This window comes from Megalopta genalis, chromosome 6 (assembly GCF_051020955.1).
Source record: "Megalopta genalis isolate 19385.01 chromosome 6, iyMegGena1_principal, whole genome shotgun sequence".
NCBI classification, from domain to species: domain Eukaryota; kingdom Metazoa; phylum Arthropoda; class Insecta; order Hymenoptera; family Halictidae; genus Megalopta; species Megalopta genalis.
In genome coordinates, this window is record NC_135018.1 from 24,105,099 (window position 1) to 24,127,932 (window position 22,834).

Genomic DNA, 22,834 nt, shown 5'->3' on the forward strand with positions numbered 1-22,834 from the left:
TATTACTCAGCAAGTGTAAACAAAATTTTATACTGGCTTAACTTAGCGCCGACAAAGTATAATTGATTTGCAAAAAAGGTAAATTCTGCTGGAAGTCTTCAGAGCGATATTCTCGACAGCGTGCACTGTATTAACGTCGAATTTGCATCTGATCGAAGGTGAGTCTTTTAAACGAAATTCCGTGATGCTGTCGTCTTCGTGAAAAATTTGAGGAAATCAAATTTGTATTGTTACTAAAAAACAAGTCCTCCAAGAATGATGTGCAATTATAAAATGTTGTTTCTAACTTAAATCTGTTAATCGGAACTAAGTATAGTCCTCGCGCGACAAGAAGACACCGTCGTGTTTACATTCCCCCTCTTGCTAACTGCCCCACTGTCGCAACTATCGATGGCCAGCGACCGCTGTCGACGTTCGTCACCGTTTTCGGCCAATAGCGACCGATAGTTGCGGCAGTGGAGCAGCTAGTAATAGGGGGAATGTAAACACAAAAGTGCTTTCTTGTCGCGTGAGGACTATACTTGGGACATTTTATTAAGACATGTGATTGAAAGTATATTTCTCTCGTGACAAGAGTTCCTCGCGCAGAGCGGCACAAAAATCTTCAATATTATTATGAAATTATATGCAATAGTACATATACATCAGACACGATCCTAGCCCTAAAGTTAATCCTCTGTATCTAAGGTGTACAAATATTTTCTTTCGTTAAAATGTAGAACGTTTGTGAACAGCATGATCGCTTCAGGAGGCACCGTACTAACCACTTACTTTCAGGTTCACTCAAATCGACACTGAGAACGAGACAAGCAGAAAAAACTCAGAAAAAAATAAAAAAAATATATATATACGAAAGACAGCTAAGACACAGTACCGATTTGGTGTGTAGGGCAGCACAGAAACCCGTGTTCTGCCGTCACTGCACCGCCTCGTCTGTCTCACCGCAGATCTCTCGCCTCTGCTCGCAATATTCACCCTGTCTCTGTTAGATTTTTTCACCCTCGCCCCTTCCACCACCGACTGTGCTCTCTTGCCTTCTCGTTCATGCATCTTTGAACGAGGGACACGTTCCACACGTGCGCCCACACGATCATACATTGACTTCCGGTGGTTGCCGAAGGCCATGGAAACACGAAAAGAAAATCGTCGGTCGATTTAGCGTCGAGAATTTTCAAAGAGGAGTCGCCTGGAATCGATCATTTCGCTTTATCGAGGCTCGATCGCCAACCTCGCGTGACCCGTTTCACTCTTTTATCGCGAACATTGAACTTGCGTAAAGTATAATCGTTTCGGAGAACTGTGACGTTCGTGGCACCGCGCAGCGCTTTCAATAATTTGCCACTTATAAACACCGTTTCTATTAATGTATAATATCCACTCGAAAGAACTTTCCCGTTGTTAGAGAAACTCGTTATGTGATTTCATGAAAATTGGAGTTCGAGTTTTTACAACTTCTTATCCGAACTTTTACAGTCAATTTTTAAAATACACTCTGCATAATTATGCCAATATCAACTCAAGAATCTAAATGAAGAATCTAAATTAATTAAAAACGCATTACTTGCAATTCCGATCAAGTGAACAATTTTGTTTACACGTATCCAATACCGAAATCGTATTTCCTTCAGTTTTAGAAAAGATCGTACATTTTTCGAGCAGAGATTCTTTGAACAACTCCAAATTTGCTTGTTCTGTTCTTTGCTCCGAAAACTGTTTCTCCTCTTAAATCTCGAATTTCTAATCAATCTCCGAACTCGTACAAAATCTGCTCGAACTTCCTCAGTTTAACATTCACAAGAACTACAGATTTGATCACATTTTCGAGATTTCTTACTGCATGCAGTGATTCCAAGAACGGTTGCAATGGTTTGCATATTCGGATTTACGATCGGATACTTTAAGGAGGACGTCAACGCATGTTGTTGCACTATCAAAGGTAGTTTAGGTCTTAGAGACAAAACTGTTTCAGTCGTGATTTATTCAATGATTACAACAGTTGCGCTCCAATTTCGATCGTCGCAGCAGCTTCGAGAGTATTATACATTAGTAATAAAGATGACAATTTAAGACCCGTATCTTAAAAATAAATTACAAAATGTTTCGTCTGATAACGCTGAACGTTCAATGTTCTGCAAAACGGAAAAAAAAGGATTGCACGATGCAAAGTCGTTCCGGGGAAAATATGTAGGTATAAATCACGGGACGAGGCTCGCAGCATCCAAAAATATTCTGCTTCGCTGGTCTGACGCACGGTTAAAATTTTTCCTCGATATTTACAGGAGCGTAGCCGGGTAACTCATTTCCGAACATGTGCACGGCGGGGAATGCGACGATGCTCCTTCGTGTTTCCATGCGCAAGAATAACGATGTATGAAATGAAAACACAGTTACAGTACACTTGTATATAGATACATACGAGATTTCTCAGTACACATAATCACCGGTTTCGAGTCCGATCCCCTTATTTTCAAAGAGACTTTCAAGCAAGTAAAATAAAGATGAAAATTAAAATGACGAATACTATCGCTTCCCATTTTTGCTTACCATAATACTTTTTGGACGGTACCACTTGTATTATAGCGGCCTGTTTTCTCGAGCAGCTTCTAGTCTCTAGACAATTCCGGAGTTACGCTTGTATACTTTAACGAGTTCGAAAGCGACCCCTCAACCCCCCTACCCCCCGCTCCCCTCTATTTGTGCATTAGCCGCGAGGCTGTTGAGGCATTGCGTGGCCCTCTCGTCGTATGTATTTGTATATACATCGATTTTAATTAACGGAAGCCGAGTGTAACCAGTCGCAAGATGTTCGACGATGCGAGCATTAACAGGATGAGAGGTTCTAGCATTGGCGTACACGACGCCGCCGAGGACGAACGACGTCGCAGCCGAATAGCCCCAGAAGCGATTCCAAGAAATACGATTTCGTCCATAAAACGGCGCATTAATAATTTCGTGATGGCCAAAATTTACAGGGGACGATAAACCATTGATCGATCTTGCGCGAGACCGGTGCATTGTGATCCGGACAAAGCCGAATTTCCGACTGATTTACGGCGGAGGAGGTCGAAAAGAGTGGGCCGATGTTATATTTTAGGGAATTGTTCGTTGCTCGATGTAGCCGCCGAGATCGCAGCCGAACCGAATCATAAAACGGGTTAAATATTTTTCTAAGTAACAATTTCATCCTTTTCGTCGGAATAATCGCCGGAATTATCGGAAACGTCGAGCGATCTTTTCATCGGACAAATTCTGCGAATAAATTATATTCGCGCGTACGGTCCTCGTGATATTTATGGATTATAAAGTGCATTCATTGAAATTTAGCAATAATCCGGCAGACCGAAGCAACGTGAAAACAAAATCGATTTTTACCGACAAAATCCCATGGAAATATTCCATTTAATGGACAGCTATTATGTTGTTCTATGTACAATGACGTTTCCCATCTCGTTCGGTATCCGAGGGTCTTTTTATTAACATTTTCCAACCGAACGAACTTTTTCACAATAGCTTTCGCCGATATATCGACCGGAATGAAGATATTTTATTAAAAAAGTTTAAATACATAACCAAACAGAACTTACAATCCTGTGGGCAAATATTAGCTCGTGTACAGAGTACGCTGATGTACTTTAGTTCCCTAACAGTTTATTCCGCCATTCGCAATAATTTTTTACACATGCGTAAACTGCTTGCAATTTGAAACAAACACATAGAAGTTTTCCATTAAAGCAAACTTCCATGAATAGCGTTTCGCGTATTCCAACCTGATGTTGTTGCAGTTCCTATTGGATCGTTTTTCTACCGAGCTTTGAATATCCAATAAAAGAATGTCTAGCGTTGTACTATTTTTGCGTCTATTACTTTTCAATCTAAATCAGCCTCTGATCCCAGGGTTTGGTTTACTTTTCAAACGATTTTAAATAATTGAAGCTTACATGTTCGTGACGTCAACGCCCGCATTTTCAACGTTCAAGCTTAAGAAGCCTGTCCGTTTCGTTTTCGTATCACGTTTAGGCTATTTCCGAGCTATAGGCTCGGTGTTTCAATAATTCAGTGGATACCGATGCCCCTTGGACGAACAAATTCTTTGGAAAGAAACAAAGTCTTTCAACTCAAAGAACATGCAACAACGATAGAGTTTCGTTCGAATATTGAAACCTTGTGACAAACGTTTAAATTGTTCGTATTTCGTAAATCGTATTTCATAACCATAACTAGCCTACGGACTTTACACATTTGTAGTGCACACGTGTGAGCCGACTACGAAAAAATTGCAAACCTCAGTGAAGATCTGCTAAATTAGTCACGTTACACGTTTGCAACGAGATTCAGACTTCAATGAAGATGATTTTAAATCTATTTACAAGGAACCGTAGTGAGACACGTAGTGAGACATGCAGGTGTTTATGGATTTTCAATGTAACATGAAACTTGCAACAAAATATTTAACGCATATTTCTCTTCTCTTCATATTAATAAAGCTTCTACCAGAAAATAGGAACAATTTTATTCAGAATATCAATTTAACTGCAACAATAATTCTAGCGCTATTCACTGAACAGTTTTCGGATTTACATCTGAGGCGTAAAAACATATGTTAAGTACAATGTTATTGAACACTGTAGAAAATTCTGGATAGTGACAACCTCGAAATAAGAAATTACACGATTCTCTCGTTGGTAAATGCCTTCGAAGAAATCAAATAAAGTAAAATCTCGATTATGCGAGCTTCTAATATCTGAATTCTTTATTATATCCAAATCCGTTTCGCATGTAAAATAAATTACATCGATCTAAAGCGACACTGTTTACTGTACAAATTAGTAAAGATTTAATCGAGCACTATAACTAAGAAATGAGTAACCGTTCTAGAAAATTTTCATTACTGATTTTCTTTCAAACATCTAGTTGACGGAAAGAAACGTAAAAATGTTTCCAGGCTCCAAAGGGTTGTATCATGCTCGCTCTGTATTACAGCTGTCTATAGGATCACGTTATTCGTATTTCGAACACGTCTCAATACGTCCCAACTTCTCCAGAACGGAGTCTTTAAACAGACCAGGAGCATGTACACCGTAAAACAAGCCGTTGCGCCCGAGAATAAGAAATTCCAAGTCCCTTCGCATTTTCGTTCGGGACAGTCCGGACAGGCGGTGACAGGTCCTCGTCGAAATAAAATCTTTAAGCCATGCTCTTAGGCGAACGGTGAAAAAAAAACGTGAGCTAGGTAGGATGAGCGTAGTTTCACGAGAGATCATGAAAAGTTTCTTATTTCTGAACGTGCAAAGACTGCCGTCCTTCGCGCATCGTTCTGAATTCCTTTCTTGCGCAACTCTCAAGCTTCCGAACGGATTTTTTTAAGGGAGCCAGTAATCGAAAACTATTTCAACTTCTCTAATCTGTTCGTGAGCAAGAAGAACTTCGATGATCCGGCTTCCAAACAGTATTTTCAGATGATTTTCAGGTGATTTTCATTGCGGAGTGCAGTTTAATCCTGATTATGCTAGATTGTAGTTCGTAATGCCGATGTTAATTATACGTTGTACAAGCTTTGCTGGGGCTTGAATATCGACGGTTATAAAAGTTTAGATTGAAGTTTAATTTTACGGTACTGATCGTAATTGCATGTTTAGCGGACAAATTATTGACAGAACAGGATAACTTTTTACACAAGAGATGAGAAATTCAGAAAGTAATTACGAAAGTTTTTTTTACGAAGTATTTTCTTCGTACCCAACACTACGATGATCGTTTTAAGCTCGGATCAACAAGTTGAAAGGATGTGATTTCGCAAATACTTTTTGTCATCCCATCCAAATGCTGTTTTTCCAAACATTTTCTTTTTCTTTTTTTTACACATTGTCTAGTCTTGCTAACACCTAAGAAAAATTCAACTCGTTTGGTTCAATTTGAAAATAAAAGTTGTTTCGCATTAAAAGAAATTCACATACATTTGTCCAAGGCTGTAGATTGATTGCTTCGATGAATGTTCATATGTATCGATCACGACAGAGATCAAATTCTCTGCAGAAAGAAAACGGCAGATCGTAGTTAAAAGTGGCCGACGGTTCAATAATCGAGATTCCGTTTTGTAAAATTTACGATACAATGATCGAACGCAATAGTTTTTACAACGACCCGATAACGAGTTTGCGCGGCATTGTAAGACCGCGGCGGCCCACCAAGAAGAAATCGAAGGTTTCGCGTGCTTCCGTGAGAAAGAAAAGATGGATGGCCGGGGATATAAATAGCAGCCGGTCGGAGAAGCAATAACGCGTTTCGACCTTTCAATTAAAAGACGGAGGCAACGCAAATTGCCGACCTTGCGATCCGACGGCCTTTTAAATTTCCCGGCTGCCATTTAAAGCCCCGCTTAAACCGTTCCCTTATCCCCGCGGAACCATCTGGCAAAATAATTAAAGGAGGATCGCATAAACCGCGCATTATGCCGCGACTTGGTTGCCTCTGTGCACCTGAAGGCTTTCTTTGGCCCCGTTCATTCGTTCCTGTCGGTTGCAACGCGCGCGCATTCGGCCATCTAATAAAAACAATTCCGTGGAACGACGCGATTCCGTTATTACGAGTTACAATGTTAATACGCTCGGCCCGTTTGCAACCCATTGTTTTTACTGGCGTCGCGATCGCCCGTAGATTTTTCCCCCATTCTTCTTTTCTAGTGGCCACGAGAAACGGTCGGGTTAATTGGTTTTTCGAATATTCGATTATCTTGCCGGGAATTTCAATCAAACGCGCAAGTTTTGTAAGCAAGTAACAACAGTAAATTCTCCCTAATTGAAGCTCAGATTGTACATAAAAGCGCGGCTCGTTTTCTGGTTTCCGATTGTCAACAACTATAAATAAGTAATCGTATCTCCTTTTTCCAAATTGTCCATTTTTCTGCACAATCTGAGCCTCGATTATATTTTGATATTATTACTATTAAAATGAAAATTAAAGTGAAAATTCTCTTGGATATATTTTGCAATATTTCTTTGCCATGTTTAGCGTATTTCAATTGTCCCTTTCCTTCTATATTATATTCTATTACATTTCATAAGAAGAAATTATTTGAAAATTTCAAATTTAATTTACAGTGTAATCTACATGTAAAAGCGTGCATAGCGAACTGCACATTTTATGCGTACAAATTAGAAAATTTGCATTGTAATTTTCATGGTTGAATTTTTAAATACATGATTTTTTTCACTCGGTCCATTTTTCAAATTAAGGCCAAACAATTTTCAGACGATTAAAAAATGTCGGAACTTAACGTTAAATATCTATTATGTTAAATATCTATTGAAGATCTTTTTTACAATTACGCACATTATAGATGTGAAACCGATATAAAATATTGAAGAAATTTAAGAAAAATTAAAGCTTCCTTCTATTTTATTCATTATAAAAAGAATATTTGAACTACTTATGAGTAAACCGCGAACTTTACGAATTTATCGTTAAAATGTGGGAAATGAAAACTACCACGACATATTAATTCACTAAAATTATTAAAGCTAGAAACAACGAGTATAAAATTTAGAATTCAGACATATCATACGAAATTCTGTGTAATAGCTGTGTATGTTCCAACGCAGAGAATAGGCTACTTAATTTGCAGAAATATCAGCTGCGAAGGAGGTTGCGCTGTGAACACGCTTTTCCTATTTCAAATAGAATCTCCACGAGTAACTTGGCAAGAATTAGGTTTGTCGCGTTTCTAATGGAGCGGAAAATATGCGAGAAAATTGAAAAATGAAAGCTTTCATAGAGAATAAATAAATGATTCAGCGGAACGACGAAAATTCCGGGGTATCGAACATGTCAAAAGTTTTCGATCGTGGCGAAACTTACTCGATTACTCCGCGAACTTCTGGATTCCTTAAATGGCGCGAAAGTAAATTTGATTCGTACGGAGCGGATCCGGTCGCCTGTCTTCGGCAGTTAGCGTGCATGAATTTGCAATCGCGCGTGCACTGATAACGTGCGATCCGCTGAACCGTCCTTGATTACGAAGAAACTGGAACGCACACCTGACGCTACTCCCCGACGATTACTCGAGAAACGACTTTTACTCCGTGAATAATAACGATTCGACTGCAGACCGCGAACGTGCTCGAAATGTAATTTTACCTTTAACGGACGGAAGGAGCTGAAATGGATGGTGAGAGAACTTTGCATAGGAAGATAAATTCAGATAAATAATTCGGTCTTTAACAAATTGATTGACTGATCGTGATCGAGCATATATATTAGGAATTTTCGGAATTCGAAAGTTGTGGAATGTAAGAAAATAGAAAACTGGAAGAATATGTGGTAGGACTGGGTGTTTAATGCACTTTTACTGGTAGCACAATGGATCTTGGACAGATGTCAAATCATAACGTAAGAGTATTCTCTTAATGTTTTCGCATTGGACAAATTATTTGGCGCAGGAAAATAAGATTTCTCAGAAGTGTACAGGTTTCATTCCATAAATGAATTTTGTAATAATATGTGCTAAATACATAAATAGAAATTTGCTTAATAAATTCCAATAAAGGCATCTTTGTAATTTCAATAATTGTATGATAAGTAATCTAAAATCAGTCATTTGTCTGTGATTGTAGTTTTAGGGTTAAACATTCAACAAATGATTACTAGATAGTCTAACGTACTACTGCTTTGTGTGATAAGTAGAATAGATCAGTATATAGGCAGACAATAATCTGTCTCCTCTCATTTGTGCTAGACACTATAAATTATTCAGGAAATAAATGTGTATCTGTAATGTAATAAAATGAATAATGTAAAATTCCTATGATTATGTCATTATTTATTCATATTAAATGAATAAAATTCCGTTGTATGTAATAAACTCACAAGAGTTATAAAGTTATTTGCGAACTTTCGCATACATGAACATTATTTAATGAAATCACATACAAACCAAAATTTCCATAACGCGAAATGAAATATGTGTACTATTTGGAATTTCATTCTGGCATCTGTACATTTTCAGCAGTATAACTGAATGCATTAACCAAATATTATAGATCGTGATGTACCTGAAGTATAACCGACGTTTCAGAGCAAATTTCAAAATACAAACTATTTTTGCTCGTTAGCTCCGAAATAATTAACCTTTGTCATGATTTTAACTTCATGAATACGAATATACAGTAAATTATCTCCAATTATCCCTCAACTTGTAAACAAAAATAAACAATTTGGGAAAAGGAGATACGATTACTCGAGTCTCGCAGCTCGTTTTTATAGACACCGATTGTCAACAACTGTAATCCGCATCTCTTCTTCCCAAATTGTCCATTTTTGTTTCGAAGCTGAGGAACAATGGGGGAGAATTTAGTGTACGTTGTATACGTTGAGAAATATTGATAATTAAACTTCAACCCAAAACTGTATTTTCCGTTTTCATTAGGAGCGCATATTATAACAAAGTTCTAATTAATATGCTATAATAAATAATTTATAGGAATATACGAAATAATGTATCATATAATTATTAAAAAATGAATTTATTACGACCCATTCGCACATGTAATATATACATACATTTTAAAAATCGTACATACAAAGAACATTGTTTTCGAGATTGTCTGCGTTATAAATTAGTATGTATGGTTCGCCGGCGTGTTAAAGCTTCAGTTATGGAATGAAAATTTAGATACCACTTACGACATGATGCTATAACTAAAGCAGTGAAACTTTCGCAAGTAATCCTATTTTAGAACGGTCACTCATTTTAGGTGATTCATTCACAAGTCATTGTAAATATATCAATCGGCGAATCAACAATCAACACAGTTGTAAGTCGAGACAGTGTCCCAACAATAGCAATCTTTTTTAGTTCTCGTTGGTTTTTAAATTTTTCTGGCATAATAAACTCTGGCCACAAACAACAGATTTCTCGTAGTAACTAACGTGACGAAATTTTAGTCACATATCCAATAAACTTGCGCGGCTCACACGTGTGCACAGATACGCGTGCACTCGCATTTGTTTATGGCATGTAGGCCCGTGCGATTGACATACCGGACGCATCTGCGGGACATGCCCAATAGCTGCAACCGTCAAAATATAACCGAGGCGTTGACACCTACGAAATCATAAGCGGCAATTAATTACCAGGCCGCCGAAACGAAAAGTAAACGTGCCCATTTAGCTGCGAAACGAAAATAAAATCGTTTCCATTTTTTCTTCGCCGAGTCACAAAAATCCAAGCGTCGAAACGAATTGCGACTGAACACTCGACATCCGTTATTTAGCTTCTATAATGATTCTTCCACCACCTGTACTGTTCCCATTCTACAATTTTTAAACGTGTTCAATCCACAAATACGGCAACGCATACTACGAAATTAGAAAATGAAACAGACTTGAACACGAGATATTTGTGGAACCGACAGCTACGTTATATCTCATCCGACCAAACATGCGACCAAATGGAATGCAATATTGACAAGAATTTCGTAGCAATGAGAAGAATTATTTGCCACTTTCCGTCGCAACGTGGTACGAAGTACGCGAATTCCCTCGGTTCCACAGGTATGGCAACTGATTCTCGAGAATCAATTACTTCACCACCTACATATAGACCAACTGTCACAGCCTTTTGATCTAGCAAGAATTTTTACAGCACCCCGTAGTACACACTGGACCTGTCGTTCACCAGAAAAAGCACGAGAAGACCTCCCAACCCCCTCTTCCTGTTTCCGAAAAAAAATATACCACCCGCGAGTGCTTGAGTCTCTGCGGACAGCGTTCAACCGACGTTCGCGTGTTCTCCAGGTTTATTTTTCGAACTGCACCCGGTCGAACAGAAATATCCCGTTTAATCGAGGACACGCGAGTGTCGCGGGAACAAAACAAAACATAACAAAAACAGAACAGAACAGAACAGTAAAAGAAAAAAGAACGGAACAGAACGCCGAATCGAGGCGATTGGAATTATAGCTGTGAGACCCAGTCCCCAATCACAGATCCATCATTTGCGACAAACAAACCGAACTGTTGTCATACCACAAAGGTGTCTCTTACAGCGAACTACCTAATTACAAGATTACCTTTTTTCTGTTTTCTGTTCGCTTCTTATGTTACGGACCAACCCTGGTTTCTGGTTTCTCTGTGCAGTCCTTCAAGGTAATTCGCCGCCAGCTTTTTCTCTAGTTTTCTTCTCTTTCATTTCTCTTCTCTATCTCGCACACTCTCTGTCTCTATCACTGTCTATCTCTGTCTCGATATATACATATACATATACATGTACATGTCTCTCTCTATATATAAATATTATCATTCATTCATATTATACCGATGTCCACATGTATCATTCACGATTCTCTCTCTCTCTCTCTCTCTCTCTCTCTCTCTCTTTCTCTTTCTCTCATGACTATTTCATTCTCTGTCTGCCTCTCTTCATGCCCTATTTCTCTATCATGCGCTTCCAACACATGCGACGCAACATTCTCTCGCTCATTCTCGAACTTAGCCCATTTAGTGCATCTGCTTGTACACACCGACGTGTTCACGCGTCCTTTTGTGCTGTTCACGCGAATCCCGGATCGCACGCGGTCGATCCCATTGGAGATCAAGAAATTGTTCTGCGGTGGTCTGAACGGTTGCCGGGCATATGTGTGCTCTGGCGTTTCTTTCGAAGTTGTCTGCAACGTGCCCGCAAAGTTAATATTGGTCAAGAACCAACCCACACAGCCATATCCCGGACCGCTTTGCAGATAGTTTAATCGATATTTGTACCGTATTCGTCATTTCACTACCGCGGTAATTCATCCCCATTATGTGACCAGATAACCGTAGCAGATAAGTGACAAACACGGCAAGAATATTCATTCATTTTCGTGTCTGGAAAGCGACCGGGAAGTGGCCGGTACTCGTTGACTGTAAAAGAGGAAACGTTGCAATAATCTGAAAAGTATGCGTATCTTTAGGAATACTTTTCGGACGAGCATTGCCGATAGATTAATTTATCGTTCGTTGTAGGTGATGCGCATCTGTTGTTGTAGAGCGTGAGCAACAATTTTCAGAGAAATTCAGTCATCCGATTTTTCTGTACAGTCTCAATGAAGTAAATACAGTCACGCTCTAAGCTATTCGGACACCTATTGTAATAAACAATGGTAAGTTTATCTGCAATGCTTGACTGAGAAAACTTCTCGAAAATATACATTTCATATTGTTGCAGTGTTTTCCTCTGTCGAAAAAGCATTTGCACGGTCATCCTTTTTGGAGATTAGTTTCTGCGAAGATAAAGTACATTAATACGATGTACCTAGTACATGTTATGGTACATTGGTATAATGTATTAGTACATTAACGTTAATGTACTTAATGCTTCGTTATCTCCAAAATATTGAGGGTGCACATTTTTTCAACCCGCGCTATATTGAGATTGTTTATACAAGTTTCGCCGACAGTTTTGAACAATAAATATGTGTGAAAGTAACCTTTTGACCATCGAATCATATATTCATGGATCTATACACGATATAAAAATCAAATAAAAATGTGCAGCTACTTATTGCGAGTTGAGCATTCTCACATATTGTAGATCGAAGCTTCGTTTTCGATATATTAACAATTGAACGTCGAAAGCACGACATTTAACAGAACAGAACAGTCTGACAAAGGCGCGAAGATCACATTTTCAACTTCAACTGTTAACACATTGAGAATGAAAAAACTTTTTGGCTTATTTCTTCTGTCGATGAATATTCGTGTCGGTCAAATCTAGTTTCTACGTATTCTTGTTGGTCAAAATGGTGTCTGCGAAATCTGTGCAGGTGATTTCAATGTAATCCTATCCACAAGAGATTGGTTCCAACGAGGAAAACTTGATTTCACCAGAAAATTGGTACACAGGGTACACGAAAAATCACGGTACAATCGAGATGTGGACGATTTTATATAAAAACATAGGTCGAAAGGATTGTATAACCTTTTCTCATTTGCCACCTTGTCTTGAAGAAAATAAAATCTGAACGTTTGTCGTGTACAAATAAAACACTTGGCTAGTTTCAATCTAAGTGTAGACAAGTTATGATTAAATATGAACGAAAATAACTTATGCTGCATTCAATAACAAATAAAGAATGTGAAAGATGTATGTATAATATATAATATAAGATATTTTCGTTTGAAACATTGTTTTTGATGAATGTGAACGCTGCTCCGAAAACAAAAATTGTATTCTACATTTTATTGGATGCACCACCTGCACGTTGGTATAAAAAGGCAGCCAAATATACACGTGCTGTTAAAAAAAATTTCACTATTTTCTACGTATTTTTACAAGTAAAATCACTATGTTTTGATTTGTACTACGATTTTCAACACAAATCTGTATAAACTAATTTTAGATCGGTAAGATTATAGTGTTACGTTTTCGGAGCAAGGATTGGAGTTATTTTCCTGTTATAATAGGAAAATAAAAAAAAAAATTATATATATATAATTTCCTATTATATATATATAATCTGAATCAATATACGTTATTCCAGTCCTCCATACCCATGCCAGTCAAAATCGAAATAGAATAGTCATCGTTGCTATGATTATTTTTAGAATAGCTCCTATCCCAGCTCCGAAAACGTAACATCTCAAAAAATAACGTAACTGTCTTAATATAGATTCCAACATTGGATTTAGTATCATCATAACTGTCTGACATCCGTTCTGCTACTCATTCTACAGCGACTGAAAGCGGAAAATCGATTGCAATAATCGCATTAAGCCTTTGCACTCCACTGGTGATCCCGATTCGTCACTTGAAACTGCTATATCACGTTTCAAAATAATTTTAACATTATCAAATTTGTTTATATTTTAAAAGCTGTTAAAAGCGTAGTTGCTTCACTAGTCATAATATTCAATTTCATATAAAATGCACTTAAGTCATACAAAATAGAAATACTATAGGTCAGAAAATTTATTTTGAATTCAGAGTTAAAATGGCTTTGAGTGCAAAGGGTTAATACTCGTGCACTGATAAAAATGCAATATTTTCCTTTTAAACGAAATTAAAGTTTTATTGCAGCCGATTTGGCTACCACAGTCGATATTACACAGGGTGTCTCATAATTATGTTAACACCCGAAAAGGAATGATTCCTGAGGTCATTTGAAGTAACTTTTTCCTTGGCAAAAATGCAATCCGCGGCTTTGTTTACGAATTATTAACGAAAAACAGTGGCCAATGAGAGGCGAGATCAGCTGGCGCGAGACATCCAGGCCAATGAGCGGTCGAAGCACAGTTCCGCAGATCGGCTCGGCCGCCTAGCGCTAGGCGAGCTCGCCTCTCATTGGCCAGTGCTTTTCGTTAATAACTCGTAAACAAAGTCGCGGATTGCATTTGCACTACGGAAAAAGTTACTTCAAATGACCTCGTTTCCCAATTTTGTGTAATTTTCGAGACATAAAAAATTTTACTGAGACAGGATGGTACTTATTAATACAACGTAATTTCTACTAGAAGATCAATTGGCAAGAACAAAATTCTAAAATTATTGGACAGCTAGCTACACTGTTTTAAAATTTTGAGTCGAAGATTTAGTCCATTCGTTATCCTAAACGCTACATAAAAAAACAACAAATATTTTCTTCAAGATCGCATTTCTCGATCTTTCAAGACGATCGATCGATCGTTTTTTTTCACAAAGGTGAGCACCTTTTTATCATTCCGATGAAATAGTTGCAGTCCAAGGCCAATCCATTGACCTAATGTCATATCGTCCACATAATCATAAAGGCTCCTTAAATAATCATTAAAAAATAAGCCTTGAAATTCCAAGAAGGAGACCTTGAGAGAGTGTGTCTTATTTACCATAATATTTGCTTCTTCGAGTAATGCTCTCTTTAAGCATCTGTCTTTATTGTAAAGGAGTCAAGGCAGTCAAGTACACACTTCATACAACTACAGGGTATCACATGAACACACCACCTCGTCTACCGCGAGCCAAAAAGATCCCCCCTTGTTGGTAATTCGGCCATGTGTATATAGAGAAGCCGATCAAAAATTCTATCCAGCAGAGAAAGAGTGCCCGGTAAACAGACCATCGAGAGAACAATTTCTCAGTCTCTAACAGTGCAGAACACTTGGTCGGAAGCGGCACGAGTCGACAAAGCACGCCACGACACACGAATAATACACGGCGAACACGCAAAGCGCTGTACGTGCTACGAACAGCTAGCCAAGCTGCTGTCGGGACGCTTTCGATGTGTGTGCCTGCAATTTTCTTTCTTTCCATGCCTGTCGTGTGCCCTCTTGCTACCTTGCGGGCGCGCGCGCCTGCACGCACGCATGCACGTACGCACGCACGCTCGCGCGAGTAGTCCGGGGCGGCTGAGAACAGGCCTGGGCGAAAGGACGAAAATGACACTGTATCGATTTCGAGAGCACAAGCGAGCGCGGAAAACGCGGCCACGTCGATGCGCTGATTTTGCATTTCATAGCTGCCGTTTTTATGCGACCCATTGCCTCCCTTTTACACCTTTCCGCCTGCGCCCGGCTTCAGCCCTCGCCCCCCCCCCCCCCACCGCCTCATGCACCCCCTTCTGCAGACCCAGACCCAGACCAGGCACAATACACGCAGGGTCGTTCTTTTTGCTCGCCACGCCCGCCGGATTCGCGCTTTTTTCCACCCGTTTTTTTCCGCGTCGCCAATGCTGATGCGATTTTTCCGGCCGTTTTTACTCGCGCGTTTTCCACCATGCAAATCGACACGTACGCGTATAGCATCTTTTTGTTCTTACCACGCGGTACTCGCTGATAGACACCGGTGTACGGACAATGCTTGGCTCGATCGGCCCGGGATTCTTCGATTCGAACATTGTTCCGATTCGGACACGGTTCATCCTGTCTTTGCGAGACGAAAGTTGCAGTTTGCAAGGGATTCGTGCACTGCCGGTGAAAAGATAACACAGGACTACGTTTCATCGATGGATGACAAATGTCCATTGAATTTTTGGTGGACGATGAATCGTGCAGTGCGATTACGAGCTCAGAATATGAGGATCGATGATGCTTGAATAGACTGCGGTGGAGGAATACTGAATTACCGAATCTTTTTCACATGTTGACTTGCGGAATCGTGACACGTGACAATCCCACGGAGCCAGAACGGTTAATACAAGCGAATTTATTCCGCGGAGATTCAGTCGCTCTCTATTTTAGTTCATTAATTTACGCGGTTTATCAAGACTAACTCTCATCTGTCCCTCATTTTGCCAATTTGTTTTGTCTCTTAACCCTCGCCGTACCACGTCCGGCGATCTTTTCGGACCCAAAGCTCGAGGCCTGCCTTGATAGTTTGACACTTGATGCCGTCTGCCGTTTGTTTACGTCAGAGCAACGACAACAAATGCGGAAACAAATGTAGCAAATGTAATTGCTATGTAAGGAAAAGGTAACATAATGGTAATAATAATGATGATGATGATAATAACAACAAAATTTTAGTTCGAAATGTACTGCGAGGGTTACTGTTAAATTGTCGCGATGGTACAAGGTCGTGATGATTGTGAAAGGCAAATGATTAAATTCGTGCATTTCCTTTTTTAAATTTTTTGTGGATTTTTTTTATTTGGATGGAAGATTATTCGCATGGTTTGTAAATGTTCAATTGACGTGAACGGCGAAGTACCTTTTCAGAAGCAGTGAGAAATGTACCAAATTGTCGCGAGAGACGGATGAAGGTTTAGCTGCCACATTCCTTGCTTCTACATAATGTACAATGACCATAAATGTGAGTAGAATATACGTTTATGGAACAGACCGAGACCGTTCAGAACTAAAAATACCTTAATCCAGTTTAAAGAAGCGAAAGCAAATATTCGATTAATCGTCGTTTTAGTTGAAACGTGAATATATCTCTCATCGGCTATTACTATCAGAATTCGGAATTCACATTTTGATGGATTAGTTTAAAAATAATCAGCGTAAAGTAAAATTGCAGAATAAATTCGCTACAATTGAACGTTATTAGAATTCGAACTTCACTGTGTCTATACTCTTGGTTAAAACAATGTGCAGTCATAAAAGTCTACATACATATACCTACCAAATTTCGAAAGCTCTAAACGAACAAGTATACGTTTTGCAGAGAACAGAGAAACACAGCCGTGAACAATTGTTTTTGTACAAGATAGAAGGTTTTGTAACATGTTGGAGAATCTATACAATTTCGCACGAACTAAAGAAAGCGATTACTTTCCGTAAGAAATAACTATTTGATTTTAATATTTTCTACTTGTTGTGGTAAATTCATTTTCACTTAGAGGTCTGAAGATCATGCTAAAATCACAAAAATGAAAAATTATAATGTTATTAAAGATAGTAGCAAATTCTAAAGATGAAATTATATTCAAACCAGAAAGCCTAAATATCGCTGCCACGGTATTCCCCCGAAAATCTGCGAAGCCTATCGATCCTGAGGTACAGAAAGTGTCAAAAGTTACTGTCGAAGTGCTTTCTCCTCATTGCGAGTAGTCGAATACCTTGGCATCGTTTCGCAAAGAAAATTAGGGGCACCCTGTACAGACTTTCGCGACTGACACCGCAACAGCACGAAACACAGAGTCCAAGAGGCAAGATGCGTTTACGAGATAAATAACTCGCGAAGTTTCAGCGCCCGATGAATTTGAATAGCTGAGGTTTACGAGTGATCCAGCTGCGCGGCGCACGAAAGCTCGCGTGCACGCGGAGAGAAATTCTCCCGCGGTAGCCGGAGTTGCCTCTGCAAACATCGAAGCAATCCGAGCCTCGCATTGACCACAAAACTGCAACTTCTCGGCTGAATCGTTCGTCCCGTTTTCACCGACGCCACCGCGGCCCGTGGCCCGTGAATTTGAAGAACTTGTCGCTCGCGAAAATCACTTGCGGCTTCCCGTCCCCGTTTATTATTCGGCTAAAGTTCGCGGACATCGTCGCACGACAGGTGTCCGACGCGGAAATTCGAGAACGCGGTTTCAAACGCGAGTACACGCGCGACCCCCCGCCGCACCCCTTTTTCACCCCTGTGCACAACCCGGGCTGCTGTTATCGCTCTTTTCGTTCGATCGTTTCTTTCCGCTCCCCTGGAATTAGACACGCATGCATGGTCAGTGTACTTGGATACCGTTGTATGCCTTTCACGTGCTGATTACAAAGAAAAAGCGAACCAGACTGCATCGATGCATCCCACACAACTCTGAACTGGTGTTCCTGAACGCGAGGGTTGCTTTCCATGATGAACGTGCCGATTCCGTTGCGAAACCGTCGCGGAATCGCAAATGAATCGGAAATACATTTCCTTCGATGCTGATCCATTTGTCGAAAATTTTGCATTCCGGTGGCATCGTTCCGTTAAATTCTCGTTGATTTATAGCAATCCGAAGAGAAAGGTATAGTCTCTGATACGTAATTGAATTTCGTTAATTCCTGAATTTGATCATGGAAAATTACCCCCCGGCTCGCCGAAATTTTTTAATGAATTGTTGACTTCGAGGAAACACAGTAGGAGACTTGGAAAAAATTGTTGTTCAAGCACTCGAGTTGCGTTTTCTTCTGTGATATTTAATGGTTAATCGAGAACAACACGAGCAAAGATATATTATTGTTGTTGGTCGTTAAGAATCACTTGATTATTTCGATGAAAAGTGTCGATACGTTTACGTGTTGTTCGTTCTCGTTATAGTGCATGTCTGTTGATCTGTAATTGTGCGTACGTACGTACATACAATACATGCACACGATTGATGTTTTTGGCGTATTAGAAATGTACCAACTTTAAATTAATACATGAAGAAAGAGGTTCATACATTGTCCTCCGATATAGTGTTTCGCAGAACTGTCGGGATCAAATGCAATCATTTAGTTAAATGGCAGTTGGACCATTCTTTAAATGGTATCTACGTTTTCTTTGAATTTAATTGATATAGATGTTGATTCAGTTAAAGTAATATCTCATACAATATCGGCGTGATTGGTGACAATCGTAGAAGAACAGAAAGACCTTGAGAATTTTTAAAATTTTTCAAAAGTAACACTTACGGTATTAATTAGCAATTTGATTTTGAAGTACATACAATAGCTGTGACAACAACATTGTTCGACGCTTACCTGGACTTCTAATTTCAAAGAAATGTTTCTGATAGATTTCCACTTGCTCACTACAAATCTGTAAATTATTTTCACACTCTTATGTGTAATTTTCGAAAAAAAACTAGAGATCCTCAAATCGATGGAATAGAATCGAGTACCTGTAACTGTCGAAGCATTAGTACATTATGAAATTTGAGAACGCGCTATCTCGCAATGAATATTTTCGGAAACTACAAATGAGAATATAAGATTTGCATTCAGCTCGGGAAAATTGGAAACATTTATTCGAAGCTAGAAGACCCAAAAGAACGTCGAGCATGTTGCACAGTGTAATTATAGTTAAAGTACTGTATTACTATTTAAATAAATACAATTTCGAGACCGTTTGTATTCGATTCACGGCAAATTCCCGTGAAAATGCAACGATCGTAAAGATGAAGTATAACGTGTCCCAATTCGAGTTGGAGAAAGAAATCGCATAGAGCGAGAAATCTTTTACGAATGTTCTTGGTGCAGAGACAACACTCTGCAAACAAGACTCGTAAATTCTGAGCCGCAGCTCCTTCGGGAAGAGCCGTGCTTCATCAGGTGTAAATGCAGCTATATTTCTTGCCTTAAAAATCTTACGTAGCCGGGATTCGCAGCTACAGAACGAGAAATATTTGCTGCGCATCCCGGCTACGCGATGTTTCAAGACAAGTTTTCAATATGGCATAGCTGTAAACCCCTGACACGTTGTGTTTCTTATGAAAGGAATCCTACCGACAAAATGCTTGCTAAATAATTTTATTGCAGACCTCAAAATATTTTCTACTGTTTTGATGCATAGAACGCATATATCCATAAAAGTAAGTTCTCGTTCGTCGGAAATTCATCAGGTTGAACATTTAAGGTAACCAAGCCAAACATTTTTACAATTAGAATATCTAGTAGTACAAAATAAGCAACTGAATTTTGGCCTACTCTTCATAGTCAATTAGTACCACTAATACTATTGTAAATATCTTCCTTCTCTATGATGTAGAGCAAAACCAGGTTCAAAGAATAATTTATAATCAATCGATATCATGCAAAAATTTGTTCTTTTTGACAATGCGCGGTGGTTCGATCTATGTACTGATCTAAATTAGGCTATTCACCTTTAAAAACATCACCGACTTCGTGTTGAATCGATGGTGAAACAGAAGAAGATTCAATTTATCTTCCATGGAAATTAAAAGCGTGAGATAAAATAAATACAGTCTAGTCTATTAACGGCTAATATATTTTTGCAATACGTCGAATGATAAAGGATCATGCAAACTACCGTTTGTTGTCTGCATTTATTCTATTCTGCTCCATTGGAAAACATTGCTCCGCCCTTTATGCGTAACGAACATATTGTTTCATTGAGAGTCTCTCTAGAGTGACTGGTTGAAAAAATACGAATTTTCGTGTAACACCCTACCGACACGGTATCCGGAAAATGTATTTCCGGAGTTTTACAGTCGAATTCTCAAAATTGGCGAAAATACACGCTCCGAAAGGGAACGGTGCATCGAAATGCGAGTAAGTAAAAACGGCAACATTCGACAGTCGTCTTTTTAACGGGCCTTTGTTTCAATTTCCTTGTGCCCGTGAATTGTTTTTTACTGGTATGTAATGAAAGGACAACTACCACGCGTAGTAAATTCGAAGCCGTATCCTGTACATTGAAACAGCGGGAGCTGCTGTGCCATTTAGACGTTTTGTCGAAATAGTTAAAGCCCTCCGTGCCAGCAAATATTCGATCGCGGTCGTGAATGCAATTGTTGGGTGAATAATTTCAGCATTTACTAAAAATAAAGAGTGAACAATATATTTTGCAAAAAGAGGTACAAATGAAACAGTGAAATAATCAAACAGCGCGGTTTTAGGGGAAACAATGTCCAATGTTCGAAATGGCTGTCATTTTATAACGATAACACATTAAAATGAAAATTTTGGTACAACGAAATGCTGAATCTGTGAAGAAATATAATAACGACGACCATTCAATATATAGTACATTCGAATTTACTCTTAAAATAATCCCTATCCTGGCTTTTCTGACCCCGTCAATGTTAAATTCAGTCTTCGATCAAAGACGTCGCATTAAAACGCGATTCAATATTTTAATAAATATCTAGTTTTTTAATTGGTCCGTAAAATTAATTTGTTCTTCGAAACAACCGTAACGTTTCAAACACTTTTTATTTTCCTTCGTTTCAGCAAGCCCGCAATTCAGGAAACAATAGATACAGAGTCTCTGTTTTGTCTGTTTTCGTTGAACTTGTCGTTTTCGTTCCAGCGTAGCAATCGTCCAGTCTTCCGTTCCGAGCATATTTCCCGTGTGATAATGTTACCTTCCACAAACTGTGTATTGACCGACGAATCAATACGAGCGGGTCCAGTAGTTTACAAAACGACAAAGACTTCATTTGAAAGTTGTCCCGCGGCAATGGAAATTAATTCTGCAACGAACAGCCCCATCGAACAAGCGACCGTGTTCTCGTGTGGTCGCATTCGTTATTTGCGTGAATATTTCGCTGTTTCGACGGTATTCTCCTTTACAATCAACAATCACGGCTCCACGTTTCTTCGATAACACGATCAAAATAACAGGGAAATTGATTTCGTTAAAAATTTTTTAAGAACACGCTATCCCAAAATTGAAATAGTCTTCGATTTCTTAATGTATCGTTTTTCTCGTCATTTTCGTCATTCATCGACTACTACCGTTTTCATTTATTAGGACATCGATCTCTCATTTCGCACCCAGAAAAACATCTAGAATATGTCATAGGGCGCGCACAATAAGTAGAAGTAATAATCATATTATATAACCATCGTATTTAATATTATAATATTATTGTTATTATTGTAGTATTAAATTACGAAGCAGTATTATAATACGTGAGGAAGATTATTATTTGGTAGATTTCTTTTCACTGTACCAATGTCTTCGTTCCTCGATTACAAAGTTCATAGTTAAATGCGTGGAACGAATTCAAGGATAACAAGACTTTGAAGTCTTCGATCATGAACTGATCACGAATTCAATGCCTACGGACCAACAACCGTTCTATAGCGAAAGTCGTGAGAAACGCCCAAATATTTCAAATCCGTCGAATATCAAATTCACATCAGATACGAGGGATTAAGCCGTGCTGGAAAGGCATAGCCGATAAAAATAGTCCGGCGTATATCGAATGAAGTCGAAGATAAACAAAAGCTGCATACGGTCATAAAGAGAAAAAGAAGTTTCGCGGGAGAGAGAGAAGGGATCGCGGAGGAAAATAGTGCGTGAGAGAAAATAGGAGAAGCATTTTCGACATGACGAAGCGGCAAGCCTTATTGCTCGCCGTGAGAAAGGACGGCTTAAAAGCCTCGGGGAAAAAATCTCATTTCGATGCAGCCCCGTTCATTCTGCGCCTGTTAGCCGCTTTCTCGATACACCGAAAAAAGTTCCTTTGGTAATCGTGCCGGCCCGCTTTTCCTCCTGGTCCCTTTTTGTCCACCACCCCCCCCCCCCCCCCACGACAAAAGAGTCTCGACGTACGCGTCAGACCGGAAGCAGTTTATCGACGGAATTTTCAAGTGGAACGTTTCCGTCCGCTGGCTATATTTTATCATGTTAAGTGGGATATTTGTTTAATAAGAATATCGGGACGATAAAGGAAACGTCGAGGTTTAACTTAGAAATATGCTGAACAAGCGAGCACCGACTTAACTTTGTATTATA

The 22,834-nt window shown here is 39.1% G+C and overlaps 1 protein-coding gene across 5 annotated transcripts in view; it reads left to right on the forward strand.

Annotated features, from left to right (window-relative positions):
• Positions 1-22,834, forward strand: part of Fas1 (fasciclin 1 Fas1 domain-containing) — a 526,663-nt gene that overhangs the window by 461,850 nt on the left and 41,979 nt on the right. For 3 of the 5 annotated variants that reach the window (XM_076523006.1, XM_076523009.1, XM_076523008.1), the window contains exon 8: positions 11,134-11,142. The exons of the other annotated variants lie outside the window; for them this stretch is intronic. In XM_076523006.1, the coding sequence (XP_076379121.1) occupies positions 11,134-11,142 (9 nt within the window). The remainder of the gene's footprint in view (positions 1-11,133; positions 11,143-22,834) is intronic. 5 annotated transcript variants of the gene reach the window in all.